The sequence below is a fragment of the Mandrillus leucophaeus genome, unplaced genomic scaffold, assembly GCF_000951045.1.
Source record: "Mandrillus leucophaeus isolate KB7577 unplaced genomic scaffold, Mleu.le_1.0 Scaffold25, whole genome shotgun sequence".
Taxonomy (NCBI): domain Eukaryota; kingdom Metazoa; phylum Chordata; class Mammalia; order Primates; family Cercopithecidae; genus Mandrillus; species Mandrillus leucophaeus.
In genome coordinates, this window is record NW_012102587.1 from 6401700 (window position 1) to 6426515 (window position 24816).

Consider the following 24816-nt stretch of genomic DNA (forward strand, 5'->3'; position numbering starts at 1 on the left):
AGTTATTGTTGGTAACAATACAGTCTGTAAACATGGTCTCACAGGTTTTCCCTACAGTTGAGATACAGCTTTGCCTCCTAATCTGCAGACTCAGGGCTGTAAGGAAATCTTGGAGGAGTTTCTTGTGCCTGGACTAATGTGCTCCCTGAACCCAAGGGCCCCGTGGGCAGTTGGGGTGGTGAGTGGATGTGTGGGGACCCTGTGGTGAGATGCCCACGGGCTGGCAGCAGAAGCCACATTTCAGGCCTGAGCTGCCCAGAGGCCCTGCTGTTTGGGGCTGAAGGCAGAACAGCCTCAGGTGCCCAGGCCCAGAACCGCGGGCATGGCTTACCGCGGACCGTCCAGAATCTGCTTGGATGTGTCCAGGCTTGGGCACCTCCCCACATCTGGGCTGCTGTGTGTCAAGCCCCTGCCTCCCTCTGACCATCCACCCGACATACCCACATCAGCCCTGGTTTTGCCCTTAAGAACTCTGCAGAACAAGTTTAAGCCCCTTTGCGTGAGAGGCCTTCGGTGTCTCTGACTGATCTCGTCCTGCGGGAGGGATGGTTTCCTGGCAACCTCACCAGGGCCTGCAGCCCTAAAGAGTTTTGGGACGCAGGGAAAATTACCTTGCATGAGCCTCTCTGTGCCCTGGTATTTACATCAGGGCAGAATTGGGTTAACAGAATATCAGGGAGAGCCTTGGCAGGGCAGAGAATTTAGACAAAGGCAGTTGCAGGGTGGCAGGGGAGGGAGGGAGCAGTGGTGTGTCTTGCTGTGGGGGATAGTGGGCACCGTCACCGTCTTACCCACTGCTGCTGGAAATACCTGCCAGCTCAGGGGAGAGAGAGTGGTCGTGGTCTCTTCCATGCAGATCTGCCCCCTCCTGGGCAGCAACATTGTACTAGTCCCCAAGGAGCCCCGCAGAGCCTCCCACCAAGGGGCTGGCGCTGTGTAGAAGTCAGTAAGAAAATATCATCAAAGAGCATCAAAAACATTAGCACTAGGAGAGAGCTTGATCTACCCATCAGGGCCCCGAGGACATAAGAGGGGCGGTAACTTGCTCAAGGTCAAGATCTTTGTTGCAGTCAGCGATGCTGGAGAGCACGAGTCCAGGCTCTAGCCTTCAGGCCTCCACACTGCCCCACAGCAGCTGAGGCAAGGAGCCAGATGCTCTGTGTCTTTCTTACTCCTTTCTGTGGCCCCAGGGCCTGGCAGCGTAGGTGCTCAGTGAATGAGTGAGTACATGACCTAGTTCTGAAATCATTTACTCAATTGTTACTTTGGTTTCCCTGTAGAAAGCAGCGTGGGTATAAGCATGGATCTGGAAAATAGCTGGATCTGAATTCCAGCTCTGCTACTTACTGGCTGTGTGACTTTGGCCAAGTTACTTAACCCCTCTGTGCCTCAGATTTCTCATCTATGAAATAAGGATAGAATAGCACTTGGCCTACAGGGATGAGATGGGGTTAAATGAATTCACAGTGGTGTATGAAGCTCTTAGAATGGTTCCTGGAACACAGCGAGCTCTTGTTAAGGGTTCATGACTGATTTCTTCCCTTCCTCTCATTTCCATCAAGCATCTTGCTTTTCTGCCTGAAGTCTGGGGTTCTTCCTTTGTCTTAGGAAAGTCTGAGCCCACAGATATCTGTGGGTGGCAAAGGATGAGGGCAGTTGAGTAGCTGCTGGCAGAGAAGCAGCAACCCTGAGAGTGAGTAGGGGCTGAGGTCTGTGGTTCTCAGGAGGTGCCCAGCCCTGCTTCCCAGTCCTGCCAATCCCCCATCCTCGGAGGGGAGGGCCCAGCCTCAACAAGGTCCCTGCATCCTGAGCAGGAGCAGGAGCTGCAGGGGCTGCCAGGCTGGAATGAGGGGTGGATGAGAAGTGTTTCACCAGCACCTGGGCCGAACCCTGTGGGTGACTGGCATCCTGGAGTGGGCAGGACCTAATTACCAACCAGACCCAGGGCTGGGCACTGGAGGTGGAATTCATTTGGAGAAAATAAAGAAAGACAGTGTTGCTTGAAGATGTGAGCTTGGGACTAAGAATCAAGCCCCGTGAGCTTGCGGACCAGGAGGGAGCATCAGGGGCCTGTTTCTGTGGGCACAGGTGCCAGCTGATGCCTGGGTGGTCCCCACCTGGTGTGGCCCGAAGGCCCTCCACTTCCCAGGAATCCTGCTGGCAACCAAGTGCCATATGGATTTTCTAAATGAATGATTAATGCCACCCCCAGTAAAAAACAAAGAACAACAACAACAAGCCTAAACCTGGAACGCTGACTCCTGCAGCCTCCCCCATCTCCGCTGACAGCAACTCTCTCTCTCAGGTGCTCAGAACCAAACCCCAGAGTCATCCTTGACCACCCCACAAGATCCCGGGCCCATTCCAGCAGCAATTCCGTGCACTCCAGCTTCACATGTGCCTTCGGGATCTCCTTGCTCCTCCACTGCTCCCACTGCCTCCAGCCTCCACTGCCTCAAATCTGGGCATATGCACGGCCTCCTCGCTGGCCCCAGCAGCTAGCTGCTTCTGACCTCCTACAGTCTGTTCTCAGCCAAAAACCAGAGAGAACCACTTAAAATGTCAGGCAGATCAACGCCTAAATTCAAACCTTCAGCAGCTCCCTATTTCACTCAGAGCCTAAGGCTGAAGCCCTTCCTCTCAGACCTCACCTGCCACCCGCTCCTTGCTCAGCTCCAGCCACATGGGCCTCCTGGCTGCCCCTCCAACATACCAGGCACCCTTCTGCCCAAGGCCTATGCCCCGCGGCCTGCAACACCACCCCAACGGGCCACCGGCCCCTCTCGTCTCCTTCCAGCTCTGCTCACATAGCACTCACTCTGCAAGGCCTCCCGGACCATCTTCAAAACTGCACCCCCACCACCCACCCCTGCTTTCGTTTGCGCCTTAGCACTCCTGATCCTTTCAACGCCCACTATAATTCACTGCTGTATTTTGTTGAAGTCTGCCCCAGCTGGGATGTACCCATGGGGGCAGGAATTCTCATCTGCTTTGTTCACTGATACTCAAAATCTTGGGCAGGAGGATGTGGGTGCTGCCCCATGAGAACAGAATCTGCAGTTGGCACCTGGTAAGGCTGCACCTGTGGGTATCGGTTGCACCTGGTTGGTGGAGGGCACTGGACAAGCATGTGCTGAGTTGCTAGAGGGAGGAAGGGCGTGGGATGGATACCTGCTTGACTGCCAGGTTGACCAGGTCGTAGCGGTGGGCGCGGCGCAGCGGCAAGCAGAAGCTGTAGAGGGCGTGCAGGGCGGCGCAGAAGAAGCTGAGTAGCCCAATCTGCTTGCGGTGCTGCAGCCAGTGGTCCAGCCAGTCGGGGAAGCGCTGGTACTTAGTGCCACGCCGCAGCTGCAGGGCAGCCGCCAGTACACCGGGCAAGTACACCAGCGACAGCAGCACATAGGCCACGCACGGCAGTGTGGTGTTGACCACGGACACGGGCAGCTTGAAGAACTTGTTCTGGCTCTCCTGCATGTAGGGCTGCAGCACGTCCCGGACGAAGTTGTAGGCATAGAAGCAGACGAAGAGCCCCAGGGCCAGCAGGGTGGGCACCTTCCAGGCCGGGAGGAGGCGCAGGGGCATGGCCTCCACTTCCCGGGCTGATGCCAGGGATCCCATGTCCACGGGCATGAAGCCCATGGCGAGTGCCATCTCCGAGACAGCACGCTTGGCTTCCGGCTGGTCACTGCAGATGGGCACCTGTGGGAGGAAAAGCGGGGCAATCAGACGGGGTCACAGGCCACAGGAGTGGGCAAGGCCTCACTGAGCAGCTGAGGAAACTGAGGGCCAGAGGGGCAGGGACTTGTCCAAGTGAGCTGCCAGTCAATGGTACAGGTGGGAGCTAATGGGACTCTAGCTCCCAGGCCAGGGGTATTTTCTCTGGTGCCAAGGCCTCCCAGCCTCTGGCCCAGCTGCCCAGCCAGGCCAACTACTCAAGATGAGAAGCTGCGAACAGTAAGCTCCTTGCCCAGCTCATGGACATAGCAGTCACAAGCAAAATGCTCATCCAGGCTGTCCCCATGGGCCCCTGACATGGCTGTCGCCAAGGCTGTGGCCTGCCCTGGGAGCCGCTCAGCAAAAGAGTTTTGCATATGGTGCAGGATGGGCAGCGGTGGCTGCAGCTCCATCCCTCAGTTCAGAATCGCCCCCTTGATGATGTCTCTCGGCTCAGTAGGGCCGTCAGTCAGCACATAAGGTCTTCCACGAGCCAGCTCCAGCCTGCCTTCTCTGCCTTGAAGCCCACTGCTCTGACCCACGAGGTCCCCCTGCAGGCACATTGGAGTCCTCAGATCCCAAAGCACCCCGTGGGCCTTGTTGACACTGCATTGGTCAGTCTAGTCTCAAAACACAGACTGAACACCTACTCTGTGCTGAGCTTTACATATATGATCTCTCTGCCTTGCCATGAGCCCGCAGGTAGGTACTATTGCCTTCATTTTTCAGATGAGAAAACTGAGGTCTAGGAGCATTGTTTCTTATCTCTGTGCCTTTTCAGATTGTTCCCTCAGACTGGAATGCACTCCTGCTCCCTGAGCCTGACAGCCTGAGGTGGGCCCAGGTCAAGGCCCTCCTCCAAGTCTTCTCCAGCCAGCCTGCTTGCTCTGTTCCCTCCACGCCCTGCACCCAACACTCCCCACTGTTCCTCCTGCTCCATACCTGGGAGTCCTGTGATGCAGCCTGCATTTAAGGTGCTGTAGTCAGGTATAGCTGGGCACCTTGAAACTGTCCCACAGAGCCTGGCACCTGGGCTGGACTCACTGGTGGAAGTTCTCACACACGGAGTCTGGCATTCTTTCACCAAGAAAATGCATTAAAAACCAAGGTGGCATTAAAAACCACCTTGTCTTGGTAAGAACTCCTCGTGGCAAGAAATGTATGCAGCTCTAGCTGTTCCGTGGAGCCATTATCTAGCCCCAGAAAAACCCACTGTTGACTTTTCTGAGAAATCAGATCTTGGAAGCCCTTAGAATAAATAAGAAAAGGTCTGAGACATGCCTGCCTTCCTCAAGGCCTGGTACATAAGTGTGTTACTTTCCTCCTTATAAGTCCAATTCTAAAAGCCAAGCCTCTCTCCTTCTTGGCTCCAAATAGCAAAAAGCCATCAAACTTTTCCTCCTTGCCCTCTAGGAAACCCAGTTACCATAGCAGAAAGAACATGGGTTTCAGATCCATAGGAACTGGGTTTAAATCCCAACTTACCAGCTATGGGTTTTTGAGTAAGATCATTAATATCTTTGAGCCTCAATTTCCTGTTCTGTAAAATGGAATTTTGCAGTGATGCAGGATTAGCTATGATAATATACCAAAAAAAAAAGAGCCTGGCATGCTGGCAGCACTCAATGAAAATTAACCATTTATATTTATTGTTATGATGGATATTATTCCCCCAGAACCTACCTGCCTGTTACCATCCCTCGGGCCAGCCTGCAGGGTCCAGGCGGAGATGACATTGAAGGCCTTGACCACTGTGCAGGTGGGGAAGAGGGAGGCCAGGTACTCAGCATTGGACTCACGATGCTGAAGGTGCTCTTGCTCTGTAGGGTTGCTCACATCCACCAGGATCTTGCCAGCCAGCTGCTCACTGAGACTGCACAGTGAAGAGTAGTGCTCCCGGAACACAGCCACAAAGATGACCTCTGGGGAGCTCACTGCCTCCTCCTGGAAAGTCACTTGGGCCGCTGAGGGGAACAGCCCGGCTGTGCGTTTGGGGTTGCGGCTCCCCACCACCACTTTGAAGCCAGAGCCCACCAGGCGTGTGGCCAGGGAGCGGGCAAAGTCCCCGCTACCCAGGATGCCCACTTTGGGGGCCTCATCGGGGACCTTGGCAAGGCTGCTATCGCTGTCCACCAGGTGGAGGCTGATCAGTGGCTTGTCCATCTCTCCTGACATCTTGGTGGCTGCAAGAGAAGTCAGGAACCTGGTCAGTGGAGGGCTCCTGGACTGCCCCTTCTGCCACCTCCCTCCTCTTATACATCGTAACTACACGGCAGTCAGACATTCATCCAGCAAGTGTTCACCGAGTGCTACCACATGTCAGCACCAGGGGAACAAGGTGAGCACAACACAGCCCCTTCCCTGGGGAGAACACAGACTCAGGAAGAGCAGGGAGGACTTCTGCCCTCCACCCTTTGTCCCTCCTGCTGAATTATTTCCTCGGGGAAAAGCTGGCAGAGTGAGAGTGCTGGGAAAGGGGACTCTGGAATTTCCATGACCAACGTGATGCAGTGCCATACTTCTTTTCAAAAGGATGATGCAATGGACAGTGTCACTAGCCAGGAGTGACCATCTAACCCCAACCTCACCATCGCTGGGTGTTTGATGACCAGGAAGGTTGAGCATGTCCCTATACCTGTCTACATTTTGCATCTTGGAGCAGTTCTTCTTATGCTCTCCCTGACGGATAGTGAACAGCTTGAGGGCAGGACCTCATCTCATCTGACCTTGGATCTCACTGTGTATCATAGTCTGGCACAGAGGCAGTGCTCAGTGTTTGCTGAATGAATGAATGAATGAATGAACACCAAACCCTGATCTCTGAGGGCAGGACTGGAGAGACATGTGAATGGGCCCCTAAGATAGGGTGGGTGCCCTGCGATCTTCTTTGCTGAGCCCAAGATATGAGTGGATGTGGAGGAAACCCTGGACTCAGGCCAGCAGTCTACAGTAAACTTGGATGGGAAAAATTATTATATATTAATTGTCACCAACTTCTAACTAAAAGTTGCTATTTCCTCTAAGTATGAAGGTAGGCAACATAATTTTTCATTAACACTGGCCAAGATTATATCATAAATTTACCTGTAAATAGTTTATCCTAATACTATTTAAATTAAGCACAAATTTAAAACTATGCTAGCCAGGTGCAGTGACTCACACCTGTTATCTTAGCACTTTAGGAGGTCAAGGCAGGAGAATGGCTTGAGGTCAGGAGTTCAAGGCCAGCCTGGGCCACATAGGGAGGTCCCATCTCTAAAATAATAATAATAATAAAAAAATTAGCCAGGCACAGCGGCATATGCCTGTAGTCCCAGCTACTCAGGACACTGAGGCAGGAGGATCGCTTAGCCCAGGAGTTGAAGACTGAAGTGATGACACCACTGAACTCCAGCTTGGGTGACAGAGCAAGGCTGTCTCAAAATAATAATAATAATAATAATAATAATTATAATAATAATAATACTAAAATAAAGTAAAAATAAAATTATGGTAGACATTAGATCTGCCACTAGAGCTTGTTATTTAATGTGCTAATAAAGAAGCATGCGTAATGCTACTGTAGTCTTTTTTAAAAAATATTTTCACCGTGTTTCCATGTAACATGTTTCCTTTGTAACCCTAGGCTATTTTATTTGGCGCCTGTAAGAACATTATTCTGAGCAGAAGTCCACAAGCTTCACTAGCCTACAGCTCCACAGGGCTTAAGAACCCCTGCCCCGAGGCAGCAGAGCAGTCGGGGTGACTTTCAACACCCTGCATAGGTGTCGGCCTCTTCCCACTTTTCCACAACACTCTCCTGGAACCTCTGGACACCTGACCAGGTGAGGAGTGGGTCCAGGGACTGACACAAAGATGGGGCAGGGGAACCAGGAGGCTGGACCCGGCTCTGCTACGAAACAGCTGTGTGTCTTCAGACAAGTCTGTGTGCCTCCCTGGGCCCCAGCTTCCATCTTTGTCAATGGAGATCACAATCTCTGCTCTCAGATGACAAACAATGCAATCTTAAGAGGTTTTCGAAACTGTGGTTGTTTCTTTTACAAGGCAGCAGCAGCAGCTCCTGTTAACGGAATGCCTACCATACACCCATCACTGCTGTCGGGCCTTTCCTCGGGTGATGGGCCTCTGGTCCTCACAGGAATCCCAGCAGGTAGATTCAGTTATCATTCCCACTTTACAGAGGAGGGAACTGAGGCTCAGGGAGGCTCGGGAACTTGTGTCAGGCAGCACAAATAATTGAGAGGAGGAAGAGCAGGAGGCAGGTCTGTCTGCCTCGGCAGTCAGAGCTTCACTCCGTCTTACTGCCCAGACAGAGAACAGCGAGCTTTCCAGAGATGTCCCAGATGGCTGTGGAGCTGGGACCACAGTGGCTGGGACGACAGGCCAGCTGGAAGGAGGTGCATTCTCAGTGTCAAGAGTCAGGGGACGTGTGTTCCCGTCCTGCCTCTGCCAGCGTGGGAAATTCCCTTAGCCTCTTGCGCATCTTTAACGTGGTTTTCAAACACGGCCTTGCCTGTCACAGGATAGCAGGGATTGGCTGATGTGAGACACTGAGGGGTTGCTTTTGTGGGGATCGTGCTTCCCGAGTCCACAGATGGGGACATACCTGCACAGACATGCAGGCACCCGCCAAGACCCCCACCCCACACACGCTGGGCGCAGCCACCCTGAGAATAGGAGACGATGTTTTCTGCCTGGTTCTGGGAGCGTTTCCTGGGTGGTAAGTTACATTTTGTAGGTGACAACGGGCCTCCTGACCCATCCTATAGTGAGTCCACGGCAGGCGGGTCTGCACCAGGCCCACAAGGCTGCTCGGTCCAGGAGCCGGGCTCTAGAGCCAGACCGCCTGGATTCTGGTCCTGACTCTGCCGCATTTGAACTGTGTGACCATGGGCCTGTCTGTGCCTCAGTTTTCTCAGCTATAAAAGGGAGACTATCGCAGCACTTCCCTTATGGTCAGGTTATAGGAGTAAATAAGTCAATTGTGCAAAGCGCTTAGAACAGTGCTGGGCACATAATAAGCACCCAGCAAATGGCATTCAGTAATCACTAAGCAAACACTGGCTGCCAACAGAAACGAAGCTCCATGCCAGCAGCAGGGCCCAGGCGGAGGGAGGGTAGAAGACCCTGCCGGCACCCCTTTGACCCCAGGGAAGGAGGATGAAGAGCTGGGTGACAGTTATGTCAGCCCAAGGGCCTTGCAGATGGCCTCAGGGCTCACAGGCCAGCATCTGCGATTTGGGCCAAGGTGAATTCAAATCCCTCTTCTCCTGCAATCGGGAGGGCCAAGGCTCCCCTTGTGGTCAGTCAAGGCTGGGACAGATACACCCAGGCCTGTCCCCAACCACAGGGAGACACAAGTCCCGGGGAGTTTTGCCCTGATGGGGAGGAAGAGTAGCCACCCTGAGGCCTCCGGACCATCTTTCCAACATTTGCTAACGATTTGGTTGATCCTAAGTAGGACCCCTCCGGACAGAAGCCTCTCCTCTATGTCTGCCCTCTCTGTCCCCCCTCCCTCCCCTCTCCTGAGTGACTTTGTGCTGAACGCTCCTAAGCATATGAAGATGAGTGAGAAGCGGTCCCCACCCCGAGGACTTACAAGCTAGTGTGTACTGGGGGAAAAGGGGCTTGAATAAGACCCGCCGCTGATGACTGGACATGGGGCAGCTAGAGACAGAGCTCAGGCATGGCACAGGTATGGCCCGGGCTCCAGGGGGCAGCTGAAGCAGGAGCCAGGGCGGCTTCACTCAGACGTGCATCTGAGGATCCCTGAAAAACCTCGAATGATTTACCTCGAAAGGAAACTGAACCAGCCCAAAGTGAAGCCAGGCGAGCAGATCCAGATTCTGAGTCCTGTCTTAGCTAATCACAGGTGGGAAGGGATTGCCGGGGCGGGGCCTTGAGGGTGTTGCTCAGAACCTGACTCGGTGTCTGCTCCCTTCCAGGGAGCTGATATGGAGGCTGCCGCAGCCGAGGGGAGCTGGTCCCAGCTCTGCCTCTAACTGGCGCTGGGACATAGGAGGTCCCTGGACCTCTCTGGGTGGCTTCTCTAACAGGAGCTGCTGCACCAGCTCAGCTCTAAGCCCCTTTCAGCCCCAGCAGTCTAGGGAGCTATGAAAAGTCCTAGACTTATGGTTCTAAGGGGCCCTGCTTTCCAGCTGTAGGATAAATGCAAACTAAACGTTAAGCACCTCCAAAGCTTCTCTTGCCACCAAAATGCAGTCTGCAACAGGAAAACGCCTGCTTGTAATGCCGCCTTGTGTTGCTCCCTAGACGGCCTCTTCCTTGACCTTTCTGATGCAGGAGCAGAGCCGCTTGGCTGGGAGGAGTCAGGCAGGTGGTTAAAGGCCTGGGGAGAAATCATGGCCACAAACGTCATTCAGTAGCTTGGTGCCTTTGGGCAAGTTACATAGCTTCTCTGTGCCTTAGTTCCCTCACCTTTAAAACGGAACGCTAATTATACCTCTCTAAAGGCTGTTTGAAGATGAAATGAGTTAATATGTGTAAAAGCTCAGAGCTCTTTTCGGACTGGTTGTATGTGCACTTGTGTTTCCTAATCTTGTGTGTGTGTGTGTGTGTGTGTGTGTGTGTGCACGTGTCCTACCATGTGTGCTGTGTGTACTCTTCTCTAACTTCTTCATGGACGGTGGCCACGTTCAATTCTTCTGCCCCCTCCTGATGCTCAGCGTGAGTCCTCCTGCTGAAGGCTGGCAGGGGTTGGGGGCAGGACAGGTGGTACATGTCCTGGAAGTCTCAGAGGCCTGTGTCCCTGCGGCCTGAGGTGAGGGTGTGACTAATCCTGTCTGGGCCCTGGTTCCCTGGGGGTTCTATTTATAGAACTGGAGAGGGAGCAGACGGGATCAGATTGCAGCTCTGTGGGCCGAGGCCTGTCTCCTACACGCAGACCTGCCCACCTCTCCTCCCAAGCTGTGGACAGAACAGCATGGAGGCTCGGGTGTCCCGGTCCCCTCTGGGTCTCTGCCCAGGCTTGTCTGTCCCCTCCCTCTTTCCGGCAGAACTACAGCCTGTATTTATGGCTGGGAGCCACGCCTGGCCCATGGACCTGCCTGCCAGCTGCTGTCTGCTCTTGTGCAGGTCACTAATGGTTAGCGGTATGACATCCACAGTCCCCTGGCCTCTTCTTCATGGACACTGATCACCCTTCAGACATGAGTGGCCGGGGCAGGCTGTGGCCACGGAGAGTTTGCTGTGAGGTCGGTGTGGACGGAGGGGCTGGGGCCACCGACAATCAGAGGCTGGCTGTGGTACCCTGCAGCTAAATGGAGAAGGGGCAGCCTGCAGGCCAAGAACGGGGTGTCTCCCACACCTCCCATGTGGGGACTGACTGAGCAAGGAGAGAGAAAATAACCCAGTTCTTGTCCTCAAGCAGCCCACAGTTATCTTCAATTTTTTAAAAAAATTGTTATTTATTTATTTATTTATTTATTTATTGAGGCGGAGTCTTGCTCTGTCGCCAGGCTGGAGTGCAGTGGCGCGATCTCGACTCACTGCAACCTCTGCCTCCCAGGTTCAAGCAATTCTCCTGTCTCAGACTTCTGAGTAGCTGGGACTACAGGCGCATGCTACCACGTCCGGCTACTTAATTTTCAATTAAAAAACTTTTTTTTTATCTGGTCAGTAAAATTACATTTGGGGGCACATATTCCTATTACTGCTCTGTTTCTTTATAAGTAAAATACATTGAAAATGTACACTTATGCAGCAGTGCCCTATAACGTCGTATGTGGTATAGATCATATGTAAACAAATGTAGGTGCAAGGGAGGCTCTGTATGTCCTCCCTGCTCTCAGGGAATGAGCCTTAACAAGCCCCGAGGAAGTCCACACACACCCTGGAGACCTTTGCCGCCTGGGAGGGCCAGGCAGTGGACTAAAGTGTTCAAGGTCTCCTGACAAGGGCACCGACTTCCGACAGCGGGGACTGGGAGGATTCCCGCAGGAGGTGGGCCTGAGCTGAGCCTTGACGAATTGAGAGTGAGCCCAAGAAAAGCACTTCAGAAAGAGGGGCCTGCATTGAGCAAAGGGGGCCCAGGATGGCCCAGAGTGCAGGCACATATCAGCAGTGCATGTCCCTGGGTGAACGAGTATGTGCCCACAACCAGCACCGGGGCTCAGCAAGTCACAGGTGAAAACGTCAGTTCTTGCACACAGCCTGGCCAACATGGTGATACCCCATCTCTACTAAAAGTACAAAAATTACCCGGGTGTGGTGACGCGTGCCTGTAATCCTAGCTACTCCGGAGGCTGAAGCAGGAGAATCGCTTGAACCTGTGAGGCGGAGGTTGCAGTGAGCCGAGATCGCGCCACTGCACTCCAGGCTGGGCGACAGGGTGAGACTCCGTCTCAAAACAAAAACCAACCAAACAAACAAAAATAAACAAATTCTTGCATAGAACTCTTTTCTAGACTGAAAACGTGTAGCGAGGGAAAGAGGAAGGAACTGGGTCTGGGGTCTACCCTGAGTATCTTCTCACTGGGAGGTACTGGACATGTCAGTCCTTTCTCTAACCTGTTTTTTCATATGTAAAATGAAAATACTGATTTTCCCTCAAGGGCATGAAGTAGCCAAGGCCCATATACACCTGGGGCATTGCTCTGTGGCTGGGCTGTTTCCGGGAGTCCTTCCCCTGTGGTCTTTCTTTTCACATGCTCCTTGTCCACCCCCTGCCCCCACTTCCCTGAGCTTTGGGAGGGCAGGATCGCTGTGTTTTGTTCCACACGCACCCAGAACCCCGCACCATGCCCGGCACACTGTAGAGGTTCTGTGCATCTCTCTGCCTGACTGCACACACCACTGGAGCCTATGTAGCCTCTGGGGGCAGAAATCCTTCCGAAATGCAGTACAAAATCAGATCCTCATCCAGCACCCCAGGGATCACCCCAACCTGCCTGGGGTTCATCTTCAGTTTTCACAGAGCGTTTGTATAAGCTCTGCCTCTTCTCTCATCCTCAGGCCTTTATGGGTGCTGTCTGTCTGCCTGCTCGCCTCTTAAAGGCCCCCAGGTCCTGCTAATTCGCTGCTGAGGAAATCGAAAGAGTACAACATCGAGAAAGTGAAAAGCCAACTTGGAATGGAGAAAAGTTTGGCAAATCATATATCTGAGAAGGGGACCTATTTCTAAATATCTGAAGAACTCTTACACCTCGGTATTAAAAAGACAAACAACCAAAGGAAAAAAAAAAAAAGACAAACAACCTACATAAAGTGGGCAAAAGACTGGAAAAGACACTTCTCCAAAAAAGATATACAAATGCCCATGAAAAGATGTTCAGCGTCATTAGCCCTCAGGGAAATGCAAATGAAAACCACAATGAGATACCACTTCACGCCCACTAGGATGGCTACAATGTTAGATTTTTTTAAAACACAGGGAGGATGTGGAGAAATCAGAACCCTCCTACACTGCTGCTGGGATTGTGAAATGGTGCAGCCGCCGTGGAGAACAGCCTGGGAGTTGTTCAAAACATTAAACAGAGTTTCTATATGACCCAGCAACTCTACTACTCTATATATCCAAGAGAAGGAAAAACGTATATCCACACAAAAACATTTTCACCCATTATTCATAATACGCAAAAAGTGGAAACAATTCAAACGTCCATCAACTGAGGAAGGGTTAAACAAAATGTGGCCTATCCATCCAGTGGAATAATATTCAGCCATAAAGAGAAACTAAGTACCCGTCCATGCTCCAACAGGGATGAACCTTGAAAGCATTACGCTAAGTGAAAGAAGCCAGTTACAAAAGGCCAGACATTACATAATTTCATTTATATAAATGTCTAGAATAAGCAAATCAATAGAGACAGAAAGTAGATGAGTGGTTGCCAGAATGGGGGATTTGGAGAAAATGGGGAGTGACTGCTCACGGGTACACAGTTTCTTTCTGGGGTGATGGAAATATTCCACAGTTGATTATAGTGACGATTACACAACTCTGAATACACTAAAAACCATTGAATCGTATACTTTGAATGGGCGAGTTGCATGGTAATGTGAGGTATAGCTCAATAAAGTTATTTAAAAAGTTGTTACTTAAAAAAGGAAACTGAGATACGGCAGACTGCTACTAGTGTGTGTAAACCAAGAGTAAACATGTTTTGGATGAGAGCTTAAGCACGCTCCATGAGCCTAATCATTGGATGGATTTTGTAACACCGATGTTGGTGGCTGCTGTGGTTTGGAGGTTTGTCCCCCCAAAACCTCATGTTGAAATCTGATCTCCAATACTGGAGGTGCACCTAGTAAAAGGTGTTTGGGTCATGGGGGTGGATTCCCTCCCTGGCTTTGGGGCGGGCAGAGGGGCAAGTAAGTTCCCTGTTAATTCTCACTGTATTAGTTTCCTCGAAAGCAGCTTGTTAAAAAGAGCCTGACACCCCCCTCCCCTCTCTCTCTCTTGCTTCCTCTGTCCCCAGGTGATCTCTGCACACATGGTACAGATGAGGAAATGGGGCTCAGGAAGGTGAATTGACTTGCCCAGGCCACCAGCTAGCAAGTGGTCAGGTGGGATACGAATCCACCCCTCTGCTGGGCCCTTGCTGGCTGACCTTGCAGTTTACTAAGGTGACTGATCCGGAATAAATCCAGAGCATTCAAATGTTTGCCTTTCTTTGGCCTCCACCATGAGTGGAAGCAGCCTGAGGCCCTCCCCAGATGCAGATGCCTCATCTTGAACTTTCCAGCCATCAGAGTCATGGACTAAAAAAACCTTTTCTCTTTACAAATTCCCCAGCCTCAGGTATTCCTTCATAGCAACACAAAGACCACACTAACACAGTGACTCCGCAACCTTCTGAAGTTATTTCCTGTTTGTTTTCCACATAATTGAGGTTCCTAAGCCCCATGACCTCTGGACAAGTGAGGCTTATATAATCAGTACCATTACCTGTTGTTGTTGTAAAAATGGTGCCTTGGGCTAAACTGTCCTCTTGGCCTTTGCTCACACAGCTACTTCTCTGCCATCCATGCAAGCAGAGAGCCATTCCAGGGCCCAGGGGATGATGTGTGTGTGCCAAGTGCCCAGGTCTGAGGTCTACCCCACCAGCTCCTGGGTCAGTGAAGAGGGCAGATGTGTTCCAGGGGGTGTGGGGGAGGCACCATCTGCTACTCACCCACATGGCTGAGGGTTTATAGCAGGATGTGCAGGTGGAAACATGCACACAGCTGCAAATCTTCTAAGTCCCTCTTCCTCCTAAAGTCATCTCTTCCCTAAGCAGGATCATTTCAACCCCTGGGACTCTAAATAACACAGCTGAAGCCACAATTTGTCACTGAGAGCTTCCCTAGCCAGGCCAGGCCACTCCCCACAATGCAGTCAATGGGACATAGGTCCCTCCATGCAGCCAACAGGACATGGGCTCAGGAAAGCGTTAGAACACTCTGGATTTATTCCAAATCAGTCACCTCAGTAAACTGCAAGGTCAACCAGCAAGGGCCCAGCAGAGGGATGGATTTTCATAACCCACCCGACCACTTGCTAGCTGGTGGCCCGGCCAAGTCACTTCACCTTCATGAGCCCCATTTCCTCATCTGCACTATGGGGTGATGTTCCTCACTTTAATGAGGTGTAGGAAGGATTATATGAGACAAATAAAGTGCTATGCTCTGGGCCTTTTAATTTGCTCATTTTTTATTTTATTCCTCTCTAGGATAATTTGTAAATCTTCTTGTCTGGGTAAAGCAGAAATAGATGCACCCAAATCAATACACGGTGTTCTCTGCCTAATGGAAAAATTTACTTTAAAATTTTCTAAAAATGTGCTCTAAGATAGTGGCCTGGAGGGACATACCCACTTCTCCCCAAGACAATTGGAGGAAAAGACCTGCTGCTATTTGGGACTCGGGAGTGGGAAGAAGATGGGGGAAGAGCAGAGCAGGAGATCTGGGGTGGAAGGAAGAGTAGGAGGGCCTGCTGCTCAGGGCTACAGCCCTGGTGGTTGGGAACTGGGGCACTGGGCTCCTTGAGCCCTCTAGGGGATGCTGGTCCTAACATCTGGCTGCCTGCCAGGGACAGTCATGCCACTGGGGTCTCCAGGCCACTTACCCTTGCAAGGATCGAGCCCACACCAACTGCTCCTCTGCCTCCATGGCCCTCCAGAGCAATCGGTCTCACTGGACAGTACTGTTTTCTCTCCTGTCTGTCTTCTCCCCAACTCCAAGCTCCTCAAGGTGAGAACTAAGTAAAACTCACGTTTGCAAACCCCAGCACTTAGGACACATCAGGTCAAACTTGAGCTGCATCAGGGTCACCTGGAGGACTGATGAAAACATATTGCTGGGCTCCACATTCAGAATTGCTGGTGCTGCTGGTGTGGCGACCACACTTTGAAAAACACAGCGTAGGTGCTCAGGAAAGGGCTGTGGAAGGGGTGAATGAACTAACCACTCACTTGCATGCAAGAGCAACTCTGTTTTGACTTTTTTTTTCCTGGGTCTTTACAGTTGGCCCAGCTCCCAGACCACTTGGTCCAGAAAGTCCTCCCTGCTCATAGGGACTTCGCGTATTCATGCTTTCTCTGAGCTCCTCTAGGTCTTGAGAGTCACATGTATATGCCCTGTCCCTACACACCCTTTGGCTGCCCAGAGCTGGGTCTCTCAGGTGAGAAGAAGGTGATCAGTCATCGTGGCATTGTTAGCTGAGTCAATGAAACGAATCCCATGGGGACCACTCCCTGGCTACATGTGGGTCATTAGGCCTACTGCAGGCTGGGGAGGGAAGCAGTTCTAGGGGACCATAAAGATCTTGGGGATCCGGGAGTCCCCTTTGACTGGGAGGATATTCCCAAAGGACAGAGTCTCCTGGCTGACCAAGAATCCAGATGGCCTGCCTGCCAACCAGGAGTCTCTCACTACCGTGCTTTGACAGCCCAGCCTGGGAGAACTGCTCACTGGGACAGTTCATTACTACCCACTGCCAGCGTATGGGAAGGAAGATGGTCAGTGCCGGATGGGAAGGGGAAGAGGAAAGCCCAACCGTCAGCACCAAGGCCAGGGGCTTGAAGCAGCAGAGCGGGTGGGGCATGCTCAAGCCCTAGGGTCCCTTTGCAGCACAACTTTAGGAGGTGCCATTTACATAGTAATCGCTGTGGAGAGCGCCCTCTGCACAGCCTGTGCAGTTTTATGCAATGGTCTGTCCTGCCAAACCTCCTCTGAGAAATTCTCTTATTCGTTATTCCCAGAGTACCTGCTGTGTACCCAGCATGGAGCAAGGTGCCAGGGCCATACAGGTAGCCAAAGATGACCTGCCCTCTTAAGGCTCTTGGGAGAAAGGCCAGCTACACAATGCAGGAAGGAGCAAAGTGCTGGAATGAGGGGATGACTGGGCACTATGGAGCCAGGGAGGAGGGCTTTACTTTGCCCAGGGAGGCCAGGGAGCTGGACTGTAGGGGCAGGCAGCTCCCTATGGGCCGGTTAATCCAGCCAGGTTGGAGGCCATCAGGCAGTGGCAGCTGAATCTGCAGCCTCAGCGTCTGGAGCTGAGTGGTTTCTTGCTTTCCAGGGAGACCTGGAGCTGCACAAACCCTGGGACTGGTGGGTCTTGTAGGCTGTGGCTGCCCCCACCCTTCCCCTTGTGATGGCATAGGATTTACTGAATCAGGGATGGGCCTCAGCCCTGCTCCTGGGCAGGGCAAGCCATGGGAGTAAGGAAAGAGCAGAGTTAGCCAAGACACACAGAGGCAGCTCAGGGTGTCTGCCACGGAGCTCGGCCTGCCTCACATCACCTGATTTTTGGGCTTAGGGATGCACATCTTCTCCTGGTTTGTCTAGCTGCTGCGCTGCCTTTTACTGGAAGCCTCTGAGGGGCCCTCCCCTGCCCCTCAGTGGCCTCTTACTTTGCATTCTCAGGGATACTGGAAGTCGGCCTCCACCCTGTAACTGCTCTGCATGGGGAGAGTCATGCAGCCACTTCCCAACCACCTGCCATGGGCCAGCTCCAACTTTTGCAAGAGCTCTGACTTTTGCAACAGCTTTGACGTTGCCAGAGTCCCAAGAGCTCAAAAGGCTGGTCCAGGCAGCCTGGGGAGCAGCTCCTGGCTTCCACCTGCGTCTAGGACAGGGAGGACTTCGCGCTCTGGAACTAACTCTGCACTTTTTGTCACATTACCATTGGCTGCACACACTGGTTCTCTTGTCTGCCACCTCATTGGATGGGGGGCAATAAAAAAACTCATTTATGTGTCTCTAGCACCTACTGGGGCCTGGCACACAGTAAGTGCTCAATACATTTCTGTGGTTTGAATGATTTAAGACTAGATTCTGAGGGGAGTATTTGTGAGTCATAGCTGTTCTCCCCAGAACCTAGCTGGGGCTCTCTCATACTCAGTGGTGATGAAATAATAATACTATGAGTTTCAAATCCCTTCTGCAGTTTGGTGACATCGTTAGGCCTAGTTAAGCATTTCGCTAGTTGATAAACTTAGTAACACTGAGGACTTATGCACAGAGGAATTTAAACGCTGGAAATACATATTAGCAAAGAGACTGCTGCAGCTCTGGTCAAAGTGAAAATCAAACACCAGATCTAAGGTGCACTGAGGTGCAGCCTGGTATGGGGGAACTCATGGAAGGAGCCTTCAGGAATGCTGAGTCAATGGCTTCAGGGTTTTTGGAGGCTTCTGGGCCAGGGCATAGCAACCATTTGGAGGGGGTCTGCCCAGTCTCCATTAGGTGGGGGTGTCAGGGCAGGTGAGGCCCGGCTGCTGCCATTGGTCGATGTGCTGTCTCCTTGGCCCTTCCAAACCTGTGTCTGCCTGGTCTGTGTCTCTGGCCACTTCCCACCCAGAGCTCTTGCTTTCTTTCTGCTTAGGTTATAGGCTTAATCTTTTTCCCTGGGAAGTGCCTTTCCCCCAACTAGCTAAATTCAACAGGAAGGCCCAGTGCCTCTACAAGGCAGAATTAAGTTCCCCACCTCTTGGTTCTGCAGCACAGGTAACAGGATGCAACTAACATACGGTGGTAAGTACTTTCCCTCAGAGGTCCCAGGGGTAGGTGGTGGGGGGATGGGGGGACCATCCTCTCGATCACCCCTCCCCACATGCTAATGTTAGTATTAAAACGAACACCCTTGGATATGAAAAATCAACATCTCCCAGTCAGGTAAAGTGAATAACAGCTTCTGCAAAGTCTTTCCCATTTTATGGATCTGAAATTTACAGTGTAAAACAAAAGCAGGGCACATTTTATGCAAATAAGTTTTCAGGGAAGTCCCCCACCCTGTGACTGCCCCATGTAGCAACTCCGGGCCTCCCCTATAGCGTGAATTCCATCTTCCCCAACAGAGAGGAGCTGGGCAGGCACATCCCAGCACCTAACAAATGCTGGCATGGGCACAGCTGCAATAACCAGGAGTCAAATGCAGAGACGTGCCCGCGAGGCAAAGTCGGGGATCGCGCCTGCGTATGTGTGCACAAGGTTTGACCTGCGGAAGGCTATCATTCCTTCTACTTTGCAGAAGAGAAAACTGAGGCCCGGACAGGTTAAAGGACCTCCTCCGGGCCCCGAGTTGGCTCTTGCCTGCCCTGGTTCCACTGTGCCCTGGGCCTGTCCAGTCCCTGCATTCGAGCTGCCTCTGGGGTGGCGAGGGCCTGCGGCTCATTGCTCGGGACGTGAGTAACAGCTGGTCACCCGCTCAGCACCAAGCTTTGGTGTCTTCTGCTTTCTTCCTCTTCGGTTTTCTGTCTCCTCAATGAGCTGCTCCAACTCACACTTTCCAGCCTCTCATTCTCAGGCTGTTTCTGCAAATCCAGAGCTGCCCGCTATCCCCAAACCCCCAGGCTTGGTTCTCACTGGGCCTGGGATCCAGGAGGCCCCACCTGACCCCAGGTCCCTCTTGCTATCCCACCCCTAGCCTCCCACAGCTGACCTGAGGGGAGAGAGGATGGAGGATGCCAGTCTCAAATCATGGTTTAAAAGCTTGGTTATAGCCATACACATCTAATTGGTATATTTCTATTTTCTCTGTGGGCATTTTCCCTTTCTGATGGACTCTTACAAACATTTTACTGTTATATTTCTTGTAATACTGCCTGGAATCGTTATTTAGACATCATTAAAAAATTATTATATTTTTAAAAGGAAGGCTGAGAAGTTCCTACAAAAGACAATACAGAAAGCTCAAGCACGCTCGAGCCAATCCCCACAGAAATACACATGCGCGCAAGGTAGGTCTGATGGAAAAGAGTTTATCATCACACCACTTTGCAAAATAAAAGTGAATGAATAATTTAGAGAGCTTTTTACAAACATCTAGATTTTCGAATCATTCTAGAAAAATCCGGTTCAATGACTCGCGGCAGCAGTTCCGTGCTAAACCAATGCAGAAATGGTTACCAATAAGGAAAATTTACAATTCCCAATGGGCCTGCATTCCACAGAAATGCATCATAAACATTAACATCCTTACACACACACACACACACACACACACACACACACACGCAACTGTGTGTGATAAATCCTTGAACCTTTGACTTTTAAAAGCCTCCTGACTTAATAACTTGGACTCCCTTTCCTCAAAAGGGGGCCATGAAAACGTGCAGATGATACATATTTCCCATTTTATACTGCACTTTTTGCAGCCTGTTCCAAGGCAGTACAGATCTCTGGGAGGTGTCAAGTTCCTCGGACCTCCTGGAGATTCAAGGGGCGCCCTCCAGTTGGCCAGGGGTCAGGGGGTTGGGGAGCTGGAGGGAGGGGCTTGCACAGGACCCATGCCACCTTGGATGTGCATCAATGCCAGATTTACCAACAGCAGGCTGGTGCGACATCTGGCTGACATGAGGGTCTGAGGGTCTGGGGCTCTCAGGTCACTCGACAGCCTCACCATGAGGTGAGCCACCTTTCTGGCTCAGTCTCCAACCAGGACAGCCTGGCTTTGGTTCTGACTTTTGGTTTCTCAGGAGACGAGGGACCTGCCAGAGAGAGAGCCAGCTGCCTCCTCCAGCCTGCACGCCAGCTCTTGGCCGCAGGGACTGGACCGGGAGTGGTGACTGATGCTTGGTTGGAGAGTGCACTGAGAGAGCGCAGCTCTGGCCTGCTGCTTCCTGCTCGGGGAGGAAACCTCACTGGTGATAATTAGTGGCTCAGACTCAAGTCTCTTTGCTACAGGAACTGAGGTGGGACGACCAGTAGAACCCAGGATGCATAAAATGAATAAATGTCATCTAATGTGCGCACACACACATGAGAGAGAGAAAGAAAGGGAGAGAGGCATTTACTCTTTGGGATACAAAGGCAAACATAATGGCTGCAGAAAGTGGCAATTTATCAATTTCTGTGGGGGAAATTTATTGCAGTCACCATGGTTGCCACTGGCTTAGTGATAATGCTCTCAGCATTTGGTGCCCACAAAGGCTTCATTGTCATCTTTACTTGCTTGTCAGTGCTCACAATGGGGAGAAAGACAGACAGACAGACAGACCCACAAACAGATGACAGCACTTGTCTCTGGGGCAAAGCCTGGACGGGGCCTGAAGAAGACACACGCATGTTTCTGCTGGCTGGGGATGGCTTTTCAGTGGACCTTGGAGGCCACATCGGCAGCCCAAAGGAGGCTGGAGGTTTGGAAGCTTTTGTGTTGTTGAAGCGAATTATGTGCAAGTCCATTCTTAGGGATAAGTGTATTCTATTGTTTTCAACTTGTTTGGAACCCATCGATCTTGGAATAGGGTACATCTAAGTATCCCTGGCATCTGTATCTCAAGCCTGCGTGATAAAGATGCTCAGGGATCTGATAAACAGGTTCTGGGCAGGTTTCCTCTATCATCACCAAACACCAAGCCAAGGCCTCATTGTGCTCTGTGGCCCCCTGGGTCTCTTCTCTCCTATTGGAATGGAAGCTCCTGTGGGCAGGGCTAGATTGCTGAATCTCTGCGGAGTCCAGCACAGGCCGGTAGGCAGGGACTGACTTCCACTACCCCTCCTTCCAGTCCCTGCCCACTCCACCCCCCCACCACAGCCAATGGCATTCCTTCCATCTCAAATCTTGACATCCTCCTGGTGCATCCCAATCCCCCTCCCTTGAAGATCCCAGCCCAAGGCCTTGGGCACTTAAGGCACCGGCCATCTCCCCCAGCCCCCACCCCTGACAATCTCTCCCTGCTTTGAATTCACACAGGCAGCTGTGTTAGTTGGTGGACCTAGCTGGACAGAGCTGTGTGTGAATTCCGGTCCAGCCATGTGCTAGCTGTGTGACCTTGGGCAGGTTGCATTCCCTCTCTGTCCTGATGATTAAACAGTGAATGTGAAACCCCTAAACACATGTCTTCCTTAGGACTGCTCTTGTGTGCACCTTTCCTTGCTCTGCTGTGGCCACTCACTGCACATGGCCCCTCTGCCACTCTGGGTGCTCTGTGGTCAGCTGAGGGAGGGACCTATGTGCCCTCCACCCCAGCACATCCTCACACTCCCTCACATCATGCTCTGCTTAGGTGAAGCTGGTGGATACCTGTTGAGCCAGCGGGTCTCAGGCAGTGCTTTCAAATGTTCGTGAACACCAGAATCGCCCGGGCAGTTTAAGTGGGTGGGTTTCTGGGCAGCCCCAGGCCCAGAGTCTCTAGTTCAGTGTGTTGGTGTGGGGTGGACAGGACTCTATTTTCCTATCAAAGCTGCTGGGGGGGTCTCCAGATCTCTTTGGAGAAGCTGCACTGTGAGGAAACCGCACCTGAGGAAAGCAAACCTTTCTGTTGCTTTTGAGAGTACAGGAGCCGGAGAGTATACGTTCCTGGAGGGCTCCAGGTCAGCGGTGACAGCTGCCCCCTGGGGTTCTCACTGAGACCTTGGCTCTACCCCCAGCTCCCTCAGCCTTGGGACTTCCCCTCCTCTCAGCACCCCCCACGCAGCCGCGCCAGATGTTAAAGGTCACGGGAGGGCAAGCAGCAGCCCCACTGGAACTCACACCAGCCCAGGTGACGCAAGGTTTCCAACCTCCAGCCTTCAGATCTGGGAACACCAAGGGGGCAGGGCTTTCCCAGATGCCCGCCCCTCCATCTACCCATCACCCTGATTTCTGGCTGCTGGGCCCAGCACTGTCTTGCTTCCTTCCCTTCCAGTTCCAGGTAGCCCCTTCTTTCTGGCCAGTCCAGAGACATCTCCAAGGGCCAGAGGTTCATCTCCAGAGGGCCCGGCATCACTTCCCACAGCTGCTCTGGCCTTACACCCAGGTTGGGGGGATTTGACGGCCAATGGTGGGTCCTCTCAAACTCCACTGCATTCAGTGTGCTACTGACCCTCGTGCAGGCCTGGATGGTCACCCAGAAAGCCCCCTTGGATGCCAGCAAGCCCACTGTGGCAATATGCAGGCCAGACCTCACCCAGAGGGCCCAGCTCACAGCCACTGTATCCTCTAGCTGTGCACCCAGAGTTCACCTTCAGAGAGACCCTCGCCCTGACTTCGGGTATACCGTTACCCTCTCAAGCCCACTGGGAAAATCAGGCACCACTCGCCACAGCCTACTGGCCACCCCACCAGCTGGATGCTTATAGAAATGGGAAGCAGCCGGGCATGGTGGCTCACACCTACAATCCCAGCACTTTGGGAGGCCAAGGCAGGTGGATCACCTGAGTTCAGGAGTTCAAAACCAGCCTGGCCAACCTGGCACAACCCCGTCTCTACTAATAATACAAAAATTAGCCGGGTGTGGTGGAGCACACCTGTAATCCCAGCTGCTCGGGAGGCTGAGGCAGGAGAATTGCTTGAAATCAGGAGGCAGAGTTTGCAGTGAGCCGAGATGACACCACTGTACTCCAGCCTGGGCGACAGAGCGAGATTCTGTCTCAAATAAATAAATAAATAAATAAATAAATAAATAGGAAGCGTGTTCACTCGCAGACCCCAGCATGCCAGTTCTGAGGGCCCTGCTGTCTACACATGACCCGAAACAGCTGACACCACCAAATAAAGCTTAGTGGGCCCATTCACCAACCCCAAATCTCTTTACATGTACCAAAGTCGGCTTTATAATCTTGGGGCAGTATTTTTTTTACAACTTTAGAAAGAAGGCTTACACAGGCGATGTTTGCTGAGTTCCCACCTGGCTCTCATTAAGCAGAAGGCGGAGATGGAGGAAGTCACTGCCTAACTGAGGAACAATCAGTGCTCACCTGTTGCCTGCGCTGCCTGGTAACTGTGGGCATGCAGAAGACAGACTGACTGGGAAGAGTTGAGTATCAAACAATTCTCCAGTGACAGTGTTCTTTTTTTTTTTTTTTTGAGACGGAGTCTCACTCTGTCGCCCAGGTTGGAGTGCAGTGGCCGGATCTCAGCTCACTGCAAGCTCCGCCTCCCGGGTTCACGCCATTCTCCTGCCTCAGCCTCCCAAGTAGCTGGGACTACAGGCGCCCGCCATCTTGCCCGGCTAGTTTTTTGCATTTTTTAGTAGAGACGGGGTTTCACCTTGTTAGCCAGGATGGTCTTGATCTCCTGACCTCGTGATCCGCCCGTCTCGGCCTCCCAAAGTGCTGGGATTACAGGCTTGAGCCACCGCGCCCGGCCGACAGTGTTCTTACAGCGCTGAAGCAACCAACGCCTGGCCCATTCGGAGGAGTGCTCATGAGGCCAGGCCACACCTGAAGAGGAGCACACTCTGCCCCTGGGTTGAAATGACAACGTAAGAGTTTCTTAGCCACGAGCAGTCGCCTGTCAGCCCTCACCGCAGGCACAGAGGTTGATCCCTCCGGCTCAGTGGGTGAGGGGAGGGGGTGTCTCTGGTTTTGCATCCTGGCTCATTCACATGAGCAATAGGTCCTGGGCCTCACCGCCACGCGTCTCCTCACTCAGATTCACCAGTACGCAGAGGGCATGTGTGTTTGTGGGTTGATTAATGACAACACTCATCCTGCCAGCAGTGGGACTCAGCTGGTCTTAGAGTGCCTGGCTCAAAGTTAGTGCTCAGTAAGTGTTTGTTGAATGAATAACCAATGAGGCAGAATTTGGACAGGAGAATGTGGCGGTTAGTTAGTGGCTAGGAGTCTCAGGATAGGGGTGGAAAAAAAGAAGTTGGGGTCCATATGTGCTTGGAAAGTCACGTGGTTGGGAGAAGAACACTGTCGACCTCCTAAGAGTCTCCAGGTACAAATGAGCTC

At 52.2% G+C, this 24816-nt stretch overlaps 1 protein-coding gene across 3 annotated transcripts in view; it reads right to left on the reverse strand.

The window, feature by feature from the left end:
• Positions 1-24816, reverse strand: part of STEAP3 (STEAP family member 3, metalloreductase) — a 41982-nt gene that overhangs the window by 14139 nt on the left and 3027 nt on the right. The window contains exons 2-4 of one of the 3 annotated variants that reach the window (XM_011983452.1): positions 11935-12002; positions 5398-5897; positions 3172-3699 (exon numbers count right to left, since the gene is read on the reverse strand). In XM_011983452.1, coding sequence (XP_011838842.1) covers positions 3172-3699; positions 5398-5889 — 1020 coding nt within the window. In that variant the 5' untranslated portion in view covers positions 5890-5897; positions 11935-12002. Of the gene's footprint in view, positions 1-3171; positions 3700-5397; positions 5898-11934; positions 12003-20479; positions 20898-24816 lie in introns of all 3 variants that reach the window. The other 2 variants (XM_011983450.1, XM_011983451.1) reach the window with 2 other exon arrangements.